Raw genomic sequence first — 15,626 nt, forward strand, 5'->3', positions numbered from 1 at the left:
AGAGACTATTTGGCTTATCATAGTTGAGCCCTTCCTATCAAGGAATCATCCAATTAATTCCCGTTTGTTCATCATTGCCTTCGTCCATCAAATATCTAATGAAATCACTTTGAAAGTAGGTATAAATTCTGTTTCCATCAACCGATAGATCATATTTTTTTCCCCTTGTTTCTTCTGCCAGTGGCAGCTATCCTGGGTGACTCAAACATTGGATTTCCCCTAAAGCCCAGGAAAATTGTCTTGCCTCTGCTCAGTGCCTGCTCCTTCTGTCTTGACGATGAGTACTTCGGAATTTCTGCAACTTTACAAGATTTTGGATGAACCATCTTATAACAGGGATGACTGAGGCAGAACTGTCACCTTTGGCAAATCCCATTTGCAGAACTTCCAATCACTATCCAATGCATCAATTCAATTCACTTTATCCCCATAACAAACAAAAGTAGGTTGGTCAAGATTGAGTAATGCTAAAATCATACAGGAAGCTTTTCTTCTATAGTCTTGGAATATGACAAGGAAAGATCCCATTCAGGATCAAATAGAACATCTGTTTAATTTCTGAAGCACACTTGTTGATATTGATATTTTAATCAGTGTTCATGGATGTCTCTTACTATATTTTGAGCTTCATTATAAATCAATTAATAAAATATTATTTATATCAATAAACATAAAAGATTTGGGCTCAAAAAGGAGTTGAATAATTGTTTGTTAGGAGAAAATAATTACAACAGGGAATGGGATTAATTGGATGGCAACTTGAAAGCATGGGCACAACAAAGATGGGCCAAATTGCTCTTGTGAATAGCAAGAGCTTGTTGTCCAGCTGATGCAGTCTTATTAATTGTCAGAAACATTTGGAAGATTTACCAATAAATTTAAAACAAAAAAATTGTGAAGGCTATCATTGGTTCAATTGATTTAGAATTTTATTTTATTTACAGGATGCCATTGTGTCAGAAAATATCTTGAACACCTTAGGAAAGTTACTGTTTGTTCACAAAACAAACCCTGGAATCAGTTTTCTTGCTTCAACCATTATCCACAAATTAGCTACAAGTGAGACTCAACAGGTAAGTTTCTGCAGTTTAAAAGGACAGCACTTTTCCTGGGAGCACAGTACAATTTCAGAATTGTGATTGAAGGAGTAATAGTGGAAAATCAAGAAACAGTCCATATATTGAACCTTGATGTTAAATTCACCAACTTATGCACTGTCCTGAAGGAGGAAAGGTCCCAACACTGCGCAGGTTAGAAAATGTTGCACAATGTAAACAAATAAATTCCCTTAAATAAATTGAGCATCCATTACAGAGTGTATTGGAGCACCCTCATGCCCTCATCAATACATTTTGTTACTTGTTACTATTCTCTGACAATGAATGTTGTCAGAGAGCAGTAACAAATAACAAAATGTATTGATGAGGGCCTTGCGGTTGATGTAATCTACGTGACTTCAACAAAGCCCTTTAAAGTCCCAGATGTGAAATTGGTTGGACAGGTTAGAGCCCATGGAATCCAAAGCAAGTTGGCAAATTGGATCCAAGATTGGCCTGGTAATAGGAAGCAGAGGGTGATGGCGGGAGGTTGTTTTTGAGATTGGAAGTATGTGACCAGTGGTGTTCCACATGGATTGGTGCTGGAGCCCTTACAGTTTGCTTTACATATTAACTATTTGGATGTGATTGTAGGAGGTATAATTTGTAAGTTTGCAGATAGCATGAAAATAGGTGGTGGTGTGGAAGCTTGAGGAGAAGGGTCATAGCCTACAGAATGATATTGGTCAGTTGGTAAGATGGATAGAGCAAGGCAGATGAAATTTACATGATGCACTTTGGGAGGACTAATAAGGATGGAATGCACAATCAATGGTAGGACCCTAAGGAGTATTAAGAAAGAGAGGAACTTTGGTGTATGTCCAAGCATTCCTGAAGGTGAAAGTGCCTTCATTAGCAAAGCATAGAATATAAGAGCAGGGAGGTTATGATATTGGTTAAGTCTTAGCTGGAGTAATGCATGCAATCCCGGTTGCTGCACGATGGGAAAGTTGTGATTGCACTGGAGAAGCTGCAGAAGAGATACACCAAGATGTTGCCTTTGATGAACCATTTCAGTTATGAGAAGGGACTAAAAAGGCTGGTGTTTTCCTTGGAATGGAGGAGGCTGTGGGGGAAGGGGGCAGCCCGATAGAGGTATACAAAATTATAAGAGGCATAGATATGGTAGATAGGAAACATTTCCCCCAGCAGAGATGTCTAAAACTAGAGGGCATAAGTTTAGGGTAAGGGGTAAGAGGTTGAGAGAGGATCTGAGGAAGAACTTTTTCACCCAGAGGGAATTTGGAATCCAGAATGCACTGTCTGAGTGAGTGGAGGCAGGCAGTCTCACAACATTTAAGAAGTATTTGGATGAGCATTGAATTGCTAAGAAATAGAAGGCTACAGACCAAGTATTGGTAAATGAGATTAATATAGATAAGTACTTTAATTGTGACATGGATGTAGCGTGCCCAGTGGTCTGTTCCTGTGATATATGACTCTAACTTTCTGAGCAGTCCTTCACTCTGGAAACTTCATAGTTTTGTTTGTGGGACGCATGCATGGGGATTGTTGGGGGTGGTGGTGTTGGAAAGTAGTGGGGAAAATCAGGTGGGAAATTGTGGACTTCTTTTCTACCATGGCTAATACTTGGAGGCATCAGAAGCGGTCGATTCACTTAGTTACAAATAGCAAGAACAAGAAACTCAGATTTCATATGTTCCCATCTAATTGGTGATGTATTACATTTTGAACATTGTTTTTGAGATAAGCTGCTAATAAGTATTATCTTAATTAAAAGCCAATTCTCCTCAGTGGTAGTAATAGACTCTAGACATACTGTGCATTGAAATATCATAGTGGTAATGCTTTATTTAGTGGGAGGATCTTAGTACAACCTAAGAATGATTTGATAGGCTCTAGCTGGAGATGTGCACTGGGATTACATTTGCTTACTTGTAGAGGAGCACATTAACTGATGCATTTTATATACACATTTATACTCGAACTATTCCCAATAATTATTTGGAAGGGCCATCATGCTAGCCATCTTCCTGATTTCAGTAGATTTGGAACATTCATGTTCATTTTTAATAGACTGTATCATTTCTTTTGTCCATCCTTCCAAAATGTTTCTTCTCTCATGAACAAAGAGCAAGCCAGTTACATTATCACTTTGGATGATCATATTGATGTCCTGCACCGATTTTTTTTTTCTCTCAAATGTATACTTTACCCATAAAATTTGCAGATATATGGTACAATAATTCATATCTCACCATTCACAGATATATTCCATTTATCAGCATGCTATCAAATTTTGCATTTACGTACATTCCAGGAATGATGTCTTAGGAGACTTTACATAGGTTCCACTCTCTCAGCTTGCATTGGGGAAGAGCCTTAAACTGTGGTCTTTTGTCATAGCTGCGCCTGAGTCCAGTGCATCGCCCAGCACATAGACTTGGAAATATGCCAGTCCTAAGCAGTCAACCTTGGACAGTTACTTGGACTGGAAGACCAGCAGGATTACCAGTGACCTGATAATCTTTAAGCAGTAAGATGTTGTCTCAGTGTGTGACACTGAGATTGAAGATCAGTCATAATCTTATAGTATGGGAGAGCAGGCTCAAGAGGCTGAATGGCTTACTCCTGCTTCTGTTTTTTATGTTCTTATATTCTGCAGCCACATAAAATAATTTGGTTTATTATTGTCACATGTACCGAGGTACAGTGAAAAACTTTGTTATACATGCCATCCATACAGATCATTTCATTACAACAGTGTATTGAGGCAGTACAAGGGAAAACAATAACAGAATGCAGAATAAAAGGTTACAGTTACAGAGAAAGTGCAGTGCAGGTAGACAATAAGGTGCAAGGCCACAATGAGGTAGATTGTGAGGTCAAGAGTCTATCTTATCGTACTAGGGGGACCATTCAATCCCCCTATTACGATAAGATGGACTCTTGACCTCTTATAACAGTGGGATAGAAGCTGTCCTTGAGCCTGGTGGTACATGCTGTCAGGCTTTTGTATCTTCTGCCTTATGGGAGGGGGGAGAAGAGAGAATGTCTGGGGTGGGTGGGCTCTTTGATTATACTAAATGTCAAAGGTGAAAGTTGAGTTTATTGTCATATGCACAAGTACCTGAATGCACAGGTGCAATGAAAAACTTACTTGCAGCAGCATCACAGGCACCTAGCATCAGATAAGCAGCATTCACAAGAAAAACAAATTAAACACAATTTTTTACAAGAAAGAACACAATTAGAACAAAAAAAAAACAAAGTCAGTTTTAGTGCAAAGCAATCAAAGTGGTCATAGTGATGCTAAACTGTAGTGATTAGGGTTTTGCCGGTTGGTTCAGAGTCACAACCCAATACAAAGACAAACTCAGCCTCCTTTCCTCTGCTACCTACTTATTCCTTCAGTTCAAGCAGCTCATGGAAAACTACACTAAGGGACATGACAGTCCTTGAGCATGACTTTGGATTTTGATTCATAAGAGGAAGTCATTCTTATCTGTTTCAGGCCATCACTGACAGTCGATGTGCTGTAGCTCTGCTTCAGGCCCTCGGTTGCTTCACAGTTGAGTCTGGGTCCTCGCTACATGTGACAGCTTGCATGGCTGAGCTCACAAAGTATGGTGAGGATATTATTTCATCTTGTTATTGTGCGGCAATTGAATCAAAAGGTGGTTGTAATATTTCTTTTTGGAAAGCTAAGCATTTAATATTGTAAGGATAAAACTTCCTAGCTACTATTTGTAGCAAAATTGTTAATGCCGTCTTTTAGAATAAAGTGAACTTTACCATGTAAAGTGCTGTAGAAGTGCTGTAAGTCTTTTCCTTTATTATGAAATTAGGAAAAGGATAAGGAACAGTAGTGATATAAACTACATTTAACCTCATAGGAGAAGTGCATACAAGTGGTTACATAGCTGAAATAGTCAGTGCAATGTGCAGCAACACTAAAGGGACAAATAAATGAAAACAAAATTGTTGGCAGCATCTGTACATAGTGTCCTCTTTCTGCACTATACAACTGTGATTCATACTGAGGACCTTGAGCTATTTGAATACCTATTTATATTCCAATATGTATATGAAAACACAACAATGAAATTGAATCTTATCCTTAAACTAAGGGCGTTTAGAATGAAGATAAAATTATTTTAAATGTTATCCTTTTGTTCTTATTTATATTTGCAACAAAGTGCAAAAGGTACATTAGCTGATCAATAAGTGTGTATTTCACGGAACTGGTTGGTTCCCAAATGACTTCTGTTAATGGGAGAACTCCAGCATTAAAAAAGCACTGCTAGGCTCAGTGAAGGTAGCAAACTAACCATATAACTCAGCTGAATTGTCATCTCTTGCTTTAAGCTTTGAGCTAAACTGCATTCTTTCAATGCACAGTATGAGGTGAGATGTGATTGTAAACAATCTGGATGTAATAGATATTGAACTAGAGATTTGCTAGGGTGGTTCGGGAGGGTTTAAATTAGTTTGTGAGTGGGAAGGGAACCAAAGGGAACCGGAGGAGTAGGTCAGAGGAAGAAGGGGATGGGGAAAAGTTAGATCAAACAGGTAGAGAGGCTTTGGGGAAGGAGAAGCAGAATACAGCCTATAAAAGTAGTAAGGTAGATGGACTGAAGTGTGTTTACTTAAATGCAAGAAGTGTCAGGAATAAGGGGGATGAACTGAGGGCTTGGATAAGTATGGGGGACTATGATATCGTGGCTATTACTGAGACGTGGCTGACATCAGGAGAGGAGTGGATATTGAATATTCCTGGTTTTCGGTGTTTTGAGAGGGATAGGGAGGGGGGGAGAAGAGGAGGAGGGGTGGCGATACTGGTCAGGGACACTGTTACGGCTGTGGAAAAGATGGATGTTGTAGAAGGATCATCTCTAGAGTCCGTATGGGTGGAAGTAAGGAACAAGAAAGGAGCAGTTACTCCACTAGGAGTATTCTAATAGGCCCCCCGGTAGCAGTAGAGATATAGAGGAGCAGATTGGCAGGCAGTGTTTGGAGAGAAGCAAAAATAACAGGGTTGTTATAATGGGAGACTTCAACTTCCCAAATATAGACTGGAACCTGCTTAGTGCCAAAGGTTTAGATGGCACGGAATTTGTTAAATGTGTCCAGGAGGGATTCCTGACGCAGTATGTTGACAGGCTGACTAGAGGGAATGCCATGTTAGATCAAGTTTTAGGAAATGAACTGGGACAGGTGAAGGATCATTTGGTGGGTGAGCATTTGGGGGACAGTGACCATTGCTCCATAACCTTTAAAATTGTCATGGACAGGGACAGGTGCAGAGAGGACAAGAGGATTTTTAATTGGGGAAGGGCGAACTATGAGACTATAAGGAGAGAACTTGGGAGTGTAAAGTGGGATGTCCTTTTTGAAGGAAAATGTACCATGGAGATGTGGTCGATGTTCAGGGATCTTATGCAGGATGTTAGGGATAAATATGTCCCAGTGAGGCAGAGAAGGAATGGCAGGGTGAAGGAACTGTGGGTGACGAGAGAGGTGGAACGACTTGTTAGGGAGAAGAAGGTAGCGTACGTGAGGTATAAGCAGCAAGGTTCAGACAGGGTCCGTGAGGAATATAGGGTAGCGAGGAAGGAACTTAAGAAAGGGCTGAGGAGAGCTAGAAGGGGACATGAAAAGGCATTGGCTAGTAGGGTTAAGGAAAATCCCAAGGCCTTTTTCAAGTACGTGAAGGGTAGGAGGATGGCTAGGGTAAAGGTAGGTCCGATTAAGGACAAAGGTGGGAGAATTTGCCTGGAGGCGGCGGAAGTGGGAGAATTTCTCAATGAATACTTCTCTTCGGTATTCACCAAGGAGAGGGGTCTTGATGACGCAGAAGGGAGTGCTGGTAGGGGTAATGTTCTCGAGGTTGTAGATATCAAGAGAGAGGATGTGTTGAAGTCGTTAAATAATATTAAGACAGATAAATCTCCGGGGCCTGACGGGATTTTCCCCAGGCTGCTTCGAGAGGCTAGGGAGGAGATTGTTAAACCGCTGGTAAGGATCTTTGAGTCCTCGTTGTCCACGGGGATGGTGCCAGAGGATTGGAGGGTTGCGAATGTTGTCCCCTTGTTCAAAAAAGGTAATAGGGATAGGCCAGGGAATTATAGACAGGTGAGTCTCACGTCAGTGGTGGGTAAGCTGTTAGAAAGGATTCTAAGGGATAGGATTTATGAACACCTAGAGAATCATGGACTGACTAGGGACAGCCAGCATGGCTTTGTGAAGGGAAGATCTTGCCTCACAAGCCTGATAGAGTTCTTTGAGGAGGTGACTAGGAAGATTGATGAGGGCAGTGTGGTGGATGTGGTTTACATGGATTTTAGTAAGGCGTTTGATAAGGTTCCTCATGGTAGGCTTCTTCAGAAGGTCAGAGGCCAAGGGATCCAAGGAAGCTTGGCTGTGTGGATTAGGAATTGGCTTACATGTAGAAAGCAGAGGGTTGTGGTGGAAGGAGTGCCCTCGGATTGGAAGGCAGTGACTAGTGGTGTCCCGCAGGGATCGGTTCTGGGACCTCTACTTTTTTGTGATATTTATAGATGACTTAGATGAGGGGGTGGAGGGCTGGGTTAGTAAGTTTGCAGACGACACTAAGATAGGCGGTGTTGTGGATAGTGTAGAGGGCTGTCGGAGCTTACAGAGGGATATCGATAGGACGCAGAGCTGGGCTGACAAGTGGCAGATGGAGTTCAATCCGGAGAAGTGTGAGGTGGTACACTTTGGAAGGACAAACTCCAGGGCAGAGTACTGGGTAAATGGCAAGGTACTTGGCAGTGTGGAGGAGCAGAGGGATCTGGGGGTTCATATTCACAGTTCATTGAAAGTGGAAAGAGCAGTTAAGAAGGCCAATGGGATGTTGGCTTTCATAAATCGCGGGATTGAGTTTAAGAGCCGTGAGGTGATGATGCAGCTTTACAAAACTCTAGTTAGGCCACACTTAGAATACTGTGTTCAGTTCTGGTCGCCTCATTATAGGAAGGATGTGGAGGCGTTGGGGAGGGTGCAGAGGAGATTTACCAGGATGCTGCCTGGATTAGAGAGTATTGAATATGAGGAGAGGCTTAAGGTGCTAGGTCTTTATTCACTGGAAAGGAGGAGGATGAGAGGAGACATGATAGAGGTATATAAAATACTGAGAGGAATAGATAGAGTAGACAGTCAGCGCCTCCTTCCCAGGGCACCAATGCGCAAGATGAGAGGGAATGGCTTTAAGGTTATGGGTGGGAGGTTCAGGGGAGATGTCAGGGGGAGGTTTTTCACCCAGAGAGTGGTTGGTGCATGGAATGCACTGCCTGGGGTGGTGGTGGAGGCAGATACATTGGACAGGTTCAAGAGCTTGTTGGATAGGCATATGGAGGAGTGTGGGATGGGGGGATATGTGGGAGGAAGGGGTTAGGTAGTGTGAGGGTGGTTTGATGGATGGCACAACATGGTGGGCTGTTTTGTGCTGTATGGTTCTATGGTTCTATGGAACCAAGTGACAGACAATGGTTTGTTAAATAGATTCTTCTTGTTTTTGCAGAGACAATAAGAACACAAATAATACAAGAATTGGATGTGAACAAAATAGCCCATCTACTAATGCTCACAAACCAGTATGAAAATAATGATCTCTCCTTCCAAGCTGCTTGTATAATCTACCGCCTTGGAGTAGATGGTAAAGTGCAAAATAACAAGAACTTTTAATAGTTAAAGGCAAATATGAATTTAGACTGTCACTCAAGTCTTTTTTTTGTGGAAAATACCTGACAGAAACATCCCCCCCCCCCCCCCAGAAACATCAAAAATGTATTCTGAGTTGAGGAGTTGAGTGAGTAATAACTAGACTATTTTCGTCTAGGATCTAGAGGCATATAATGTTTAATCATTGCCAGAAAATTAAGGCAAATGGAATGCTGAACAGGTTCAAGGAAGTCCTTGAATACTATTATAATTCAAACACTTCTATTACAGAAAATTCCAAAACTTTTGTTAGATTGATACATCAGTAAAGAACCCTTTTCCTCTAACGTTTGGAATTGCAAACACCTTTTACTAGGTTTCCGTTGAGAACTGTGCCTCAAATGCATAGCACCAAACTTATTCAAGGAAGAGCTACATGAGCCTTTCGAGAATACTGTTTATAAAATTCACATCTTTCATTTAGAAAGGAGATGTAAATAATACATCTTTGAAGTCTGGGATATTAGTCAATAATATCCCAGACTTCAAAGGTCATGCTTTGAAATAGGTATATCATTTCAATGTCATGAATGCATTTTGGAAGAGAATTCATCAGCTGTGAATAATAATTAATGTAATTTGTCTCCAATACAGAAAGGTTTACCTTGTTGTTGAGACCACATACGAAGGAGGTTGTTGATTACATCTTACATTTCCTCAAACATCAGGAAATTAGATTTCAGCATCTGGGCCTTTTAACCTTACGGAATCTAAGTAAAGGTGAAAATGAGCAACTTTCATCTTCCTCAAGTTGATTTCTAGATTTTTATTTGATTTGTCAGTTGATTGAATTCTTACAGGATATTGAGGATATTTATGTTACCTTATTCATTATGTGGTACTTTTATCATTACATGGAAAGTAAGATTTCTCAGATTCACAGCAAGTAACATAAGTCTTCAGCTCACTCTGTCTGCACAGGCTCTTTGAAAGAAGAGGTATGCTGAGGCTTTACACTCACTTTTGGTCCATGTGCTCAAGTGAGAACTCTACCTTGCTTTTAAAGTCATTTATCAAATGAGTTTTCCCCATCTTTTCAGGTAGAAAATCCAGATAGACTGAGCAAATCAATAAAAATTTTCTCATCTGTCTTCTCGAACCTTTGACAAAGATTTTAAATTGAGACTCAATTGAAAAAGGGAAATTCTGCATTGTTTTTTATATCTGCATTTGTCAAAACTTATTTTGGAAACTTCTATTAGGCAATCTGTTAATCTTATTTCAATTGAATGTAGAATAAAAAGCTAGTACCATCACTAGATACCATCAAAATACCAAATTGTTGTAAGATCCATCTAATTCTCTAAAGTCCTTCAAGGAAAATATATACCTTCCTTCTACCATTTGAAGTACATGTAATCCAGAGTCAACAAAGTGATTGATTCTCATGAGTTTAGGGATGAACATTAAATGTCCCCATCCTCTGTACCCTTTCTAAGGCCTTATATTTTTTCCTGTAGTGCGTTTCCGAGAAAAAAATCCTTGCATCTTTTATGATCTTAGGAAATCCCAAAGCATATTGTAGCCAATAATGTGAGTGTAGTCTCTGTGGTAAAGCAGGAAATCAGGGCAGCCAATTTGTGCCCATGATCTGTATCCATCCTCTTGTAAATTGGCTTCTGAAACCAAACTGCTTAATTTGCTGTGTAGATGGGTATATTCCAGTTACTTCCAGCTCTCAGTCAAGAGCATAAAGCTTGATTTGTTTCCATCCCTGAATCACAGGTATATGGAGTGTAACTGAATCGCACTACTTTTTCTCATTTGCAGGTTAAGGCAGTATAATGGTTGCTATTGGATCAATAATCTAGAAAATGCAAGCTTAAATCCCACTCTGACAATGTTGAAACTTTTAATTCAATTTTAAAGTCAGTAAAAATGCTAATGCTGCCATCCATAATCTAATCTGATATATGGTAAAACTCTGATAGTCTAGCATGCTCAGGACTTTGGTGGTGCTGGATTGGCAGATTTTCTGGGCTATTGGATGTTATTTTTTTTTAAACTCACATTTCTTAGATGTTGCAGAGTAAGATGTTACATTTTCCAATGAATCAGATAAGTGAAAATGGTGCATGGGAACCAGGGTGCTGGGTGTGTAGAATGGGAGTGTAGGAACTGGGATCCTGGTGAGTGGCAAGGGAATGTGGGAATCAGGCCTCTGGTGAATAGAAAGGGAGTATTGGAACCAGGGCCCTGACAAGTGGAAAGGGAGTGCTGTAAGCATAATCTTGAATCCCAGAAGCTAAACTATTGGGATTTCTTAAATCAGCTAGCAAATTGTCAGAGTTTTACTGTATTTTGTTTATTTATCTCCAGCCAGCACCAACATGGTTAACTATGGAGTTGCTTATAAGTTAATTAGCTATATCAAACTTATTTCAAATCAGCTTCAATAGTTTAAGGTAGTTTACCATCTACTTAGAACAATCTGAGCATACATTTACGTGATGTTATACCTTTACTCACAGATTCTAGAGTATGTAAAATAGATAGTAAATCAAGCAATTAAACTTATGTTACCTTGGAATGGCCTTCAGTTAATTCATATTTGCTCTTTTCCCAGATTCCTATTTTATAGCAGTGTTTGATGAAACTGAACTGACGGTGCAACTCAGAAGGGTCTGTCAGCAAACGGCTGAAACACAGGAACTGCTCCAAGCTGTTTTATCCCACAGCAAGGAGCACCAAAAACACAAACGATAACACTTAAGAGTTTATCAATCTTAAGGTCAGCTAGAACCTGAAGAGCTCAGGAAAAAGCAAAGGAACATTTTATAACACAAGTTTTATCGAGGTCCAATATGTATTGACAAGTTTGCATGCTTTAAACATAATTATTGGTAAATTTTAAAAGTTGGTCCCATTAATTAAGCAATTTTTAAATAAAATGTATGGGCTGACAAACAGTTGTTTTTTTCCCTCTCAGACTTTAATATTTAATAGTAAGTTGCAAGAGATAATTTATTTACTTGCAAATAGTACAAATGGAATAAATTAAAACAAGCACTTGGATCATGAACTGATCATTGTTTCATAATAGTAGTGTGAATCGACACGACATTTCACTTCTACTATTTACCATATTACTGACCGCCATTATCCATGGCTTAGATTTTACTATTTACTGAGTTTAGTATTAAATAGTTTGCACAAAGTTGCTGAACTGCATGGCAGCATTAGTGTACAATAAAGCTAATATTATAAACATAAAGTTGATCCAAAACTATTTCCTAAAATTAAGCTTTTCATTTTTATTTTTGGAAAGTTCTTTTTTAAACTGCCATGTTTTAAAAACTACAAATTCTTGGGCCTCTAGCCTTTTACTTGTAAATTTTGAAGTTCTTAAAAGCAAAGATTATTTTTGCCTTTCAGAAAATGACAATGGTATAGTTTCTCAAAGCATTGACAGCACAATTCTTTTATGCATCCACTGTGTTGGGTTGTGAACTTAAGCTTAAAGCTGAATCCAGATTCTGTACTCACTATTTGCACTTCCAGTGCAGCCTTGTGTAGACTGCACAGGGATGAGAACATTGGTTTATTTTACTGCTTTTTGGCTCAGGGGTAGAGTGTAATGTTATGCCCTTACCACATTTCCAGACTGAGATCAGCTAATGCAGCAATGACATTTTTTAAGACCATGAATAAGACTTTCCATGCCTGTTCCAAGCAAATCATTGAATCAGCAGAATCCCACCACAGATACTAGCATATTGGAAAAATCTTGTTTAGGAAAGCAGCCAGCTCTGATACACAGGTATTAACACCAATGCAGAGATTGTCACAATGTAGAAGTATCTAATAACACTGAGCTACTTAATAATGGGAATTGGAGTTAACTAAATGTGCGATGTTGGGACCTTAGCAAGAGGCCAATCCAATGACCCCATTTAGTTGAATGCTGGAAACACAAGTTTCCTGCATATAGTATGTACATTAGACTCTATGCTTGACAGAAATGAATCTCTACTGCTAATTAGTGGGCAAGTTGTCCACCAGCATTCTTGACTGATGTCTTAGGTAGACAGAGTTTTACATTGATCTTTTACTCCATTGATCTATTCATAGCATACAGAATTTGTTTCTTGGGATGCAGGTAGCATGGTGTCATAATTAGGTTTCATTCATTCAAGCATACACATATCTTTTAACGAATCAAGTTAACAAAGCTAGGCTCTTGGGCTTTATACACTGAGAAAGAAACAGTAGCCTTTGGTTGCTTGCTCTGAATGTGCAATGTTTCATTGACTGTAAGTTGAACACGGTGGAATAAAATTCAGATCTCTTCGGTTCTTCCAGTTCAACGATGAAATGTTAAGTAATAAATTGCAGGAACTAGAATGAGGCACGATCCAACACAAAATTTGTGAGGTAACAGAAAGGGAGCGTTTCTGTACACATCTCAACTACATTGTAGTTGGTCCTACAAATATTATGGACAGAAGTATCTATATCAGGTTGATGGCAGGCACAGTAGTGTAGCAGTTAGCATAATGCTTTACAGTGCCACCATCTGTAAGGAGTTTTTATGTTCTCCCTGTCTGCCTGGATTTCCTCCGGGTGCTCTGCTTTCCTCCCACATTCCAAAGATGTGTGGGTAAGGAAGTTGTGGGCATACTATGTTGGCGCCGGAAGCATGGCGATACTTGTGGGCTGCCCCCAGAACACACTACACAAAAGATGCATTTCATTGTGTGTTTCAATGTACATGTGACTAATAACGATATCTCATTACCAAATCAAGTACAACTTCCTTATGGTAGTTTCCTTGCCATATTAGACCTACACTAGCAAATTTATAACTTGGGCAATTCATTTACTTACAATGTAGAAATTAAAATATTCCCAAAGTACATTCTATGATAGTGCTTTTCCCATCAGGATTTCCTGAAGCAAGATGCTATAGAAGATTACTGATCTATCAGTTGGAAAGGGTAGGGTGGGGTGGGTAGCAAGTGATCAGTGAGAAGTCTCAGTGGCCTTACTGAACCTGTGGCAATAATATTTCAGTGTGCTTAGAATCAATGAGGGCTCCAGAGACTTATACCATTGTTGGTGAGTTGATATTACCAATGAGAATGACATTGGCTAAAAGCTGACATTGCAAGTCTTTGGGACAGCTTTGCCGGAGATATCATCTGTCAAATGGTAGTAATTCATACAGTTATATTAGTTTCACCACAATAATCTGAAAACATACTTCCTGTAGCGGTTGCTACCGCGGAATAAAACAAGACTGTACTCGGAGGATTGCCAAACAGAACTGGTTTATTTTCCCGCCTTGCGCGGGCCCTTTAAGGGAGAATGTTCCCGCCCAAAACAACCGGTAATGACGTAAGTCCTACGTCATCAGGACTTTCCCGCGCGCGGGTTCTCCCCGTCGCTCGGAAAGACGAGGCCCGCCGCCATCTTGGGCCTCGTCGCTCTGACGCCGCGCGACCCGACTGCCGAGCCGGTTCGCCCGACTAGACGGTGAGTCGCCACACAACCCCCCCCAGAACCGGCGATACAGTCCCCAAGGTCTGTGGGCTGTGCCAGCTGCCGCTTAGGGGGGCGGCCTCTGCGTCGCGGCGTGGCAACCTTGACAGGCTGTTGCAGATCCAAATGGACCGGTTTGAGGCGGTCCGCCGTGAAAACCTGTTCCCTGCCTCCAATGTTCAAAATAAAAGTGGATCTGTTATTCCGTATGACTCGGAACGGTCCCTCGTATGGTCGTTGCAATGGCGCCCGAGGTGCGCCCCTGCGAACGAAAACAAACTTACAGTCCGGTAGTTCCTTGGGCTGGCAGGATGGGGCTTGACCGTGCCGTGAGGTGGGAATCGGGGCCAAGTCGCCAAGCTTCTCGCGCAGTCTTTGTAGGACTGCTGGGGGTTGTTCCCCTTGGTCCCGAAGGGCAGGTATGAAATCCCCGGGGACAACTAGTGGCGCCCCGTATACAAGCTCAGCTGACGAAGTGCGGAGGTCTTCTTTGGGGACAGTGCGTATGCCGAGCAGGACCCAAGGCAGCTTGTCATCCCAGTTAGGACCCTTCAGGCGGGCCATCAAGGCCGATTTCAGATGGCGGTGAAAACGTTCCACCAACCCGTTTGATTGAGGATGGTAGGCCGTGGTAGTGTGCAGCTGCGTCCCTAGCAGGTTCGCTAATGCAGCCCAGAGACTGGAAGTGAATTGGGTGCCTCTGTCTGAAGTGATGTGGGCCGGAACGCCAAAACGTGAGACCCAAGTTGTGAGCAGCGCCTGGGAGCAGGAATCAGTGGTGATGTCCGTCAGGGGGGTTGCCTCAGGCCACCTTGTGAACCGGTCCACAATGGTAAGGAGGTACCGGGCTCCTCTTGAAACCGGCAGAGGGCCTACGAGGTCGACGTGTATGTGGTCGAACCTCCTACGGGTAGGCTCGAACTGCTGTGGTGGGACCTTGGTGTGTCGCTGGATTTTTGACGTCTGGCAGTGTGGACAACTCCTGGCCCACTCACTGACCTGGTTGCGCAGGCCATGCCAGACAAACTTGCTGGCGACCAGTCGGACAGTATATGTACTGTCCAACCCATGTACCGAGTCAAAACGCGTCTCCGCCAGGCTGCAGGGACTATAGGGCGGGGCTGACCAGTCGCAACGTCGCAAAGTAGGGTCCGCTGACCTGGACCAACCAAGAAATTTCGGAGCTGCAGACCCGAGACTACGGTTCTGTAGCTGGGCAGTTCATCGTTGGCTTGCTGTGCGTCAGCTAGGGCCGTGTAGTTGACACCCAAGGATAGGTTGTGGATGGTTGGTCTGGAAAGTGCATCAGCAACAACATTATCCTTTCCGGAGACATGTTGGATG

General features: G+C 41.6%; 1 protein-coding gene across 2 annotated transcripts in view; it reads left to right on the forward strand.

Moving 5' to 3' along the window:
• LOC127575229 (uncharacterized) overlaps positions 1-11,814 on the forward strand; it is a 36,148-nt gene extending 24,334 nt beyond the window's left edge. For both annotated transcript variants that reach the window (XM_052024941.1, XM_052024940.1), the window contains exons 11-15: positions 945-1,073; positions 4,573-4,687; positions 8,602-8,736; positions 9,396-9,521; positions 11,368-11,814. In XM_052024941.1, the coding sequence (XP_051880901.1) occupies positions 945-1,073; positions 4,573-4,687; positions 8,602-8,736; positions 9,396-9,521; positions 11,368-11,507 (645 nt within the window). In that variant the 3' untranslated portion in view covers positions 11,508-11,814. The remainder of the gene's footprint in view (positions 1-944; positions 1,074-4,572; positions 4,688-8,601; positions 8,737-9,395; positions 9,522-11,367) is intronic.
• Positions 11,815-15,626: the final 3,812 nt, after the last annotated feature.

This window comes from Pristis pectinata, chromosome 10 (assembly GCF_009764475.1).
Source record: "Pristis pectinata isolate sPriPec2 chromosome 10, sPriPec2.1.pri, whole genome shotgun sequence".
In the NCBI taxonomy this organism is placed as follows: Eukaryota; Metazoa; Chordata; class Chondrichthyes; order Rhinopristiformes; family Pristidae; genus Pristis; species Pristis pectinata.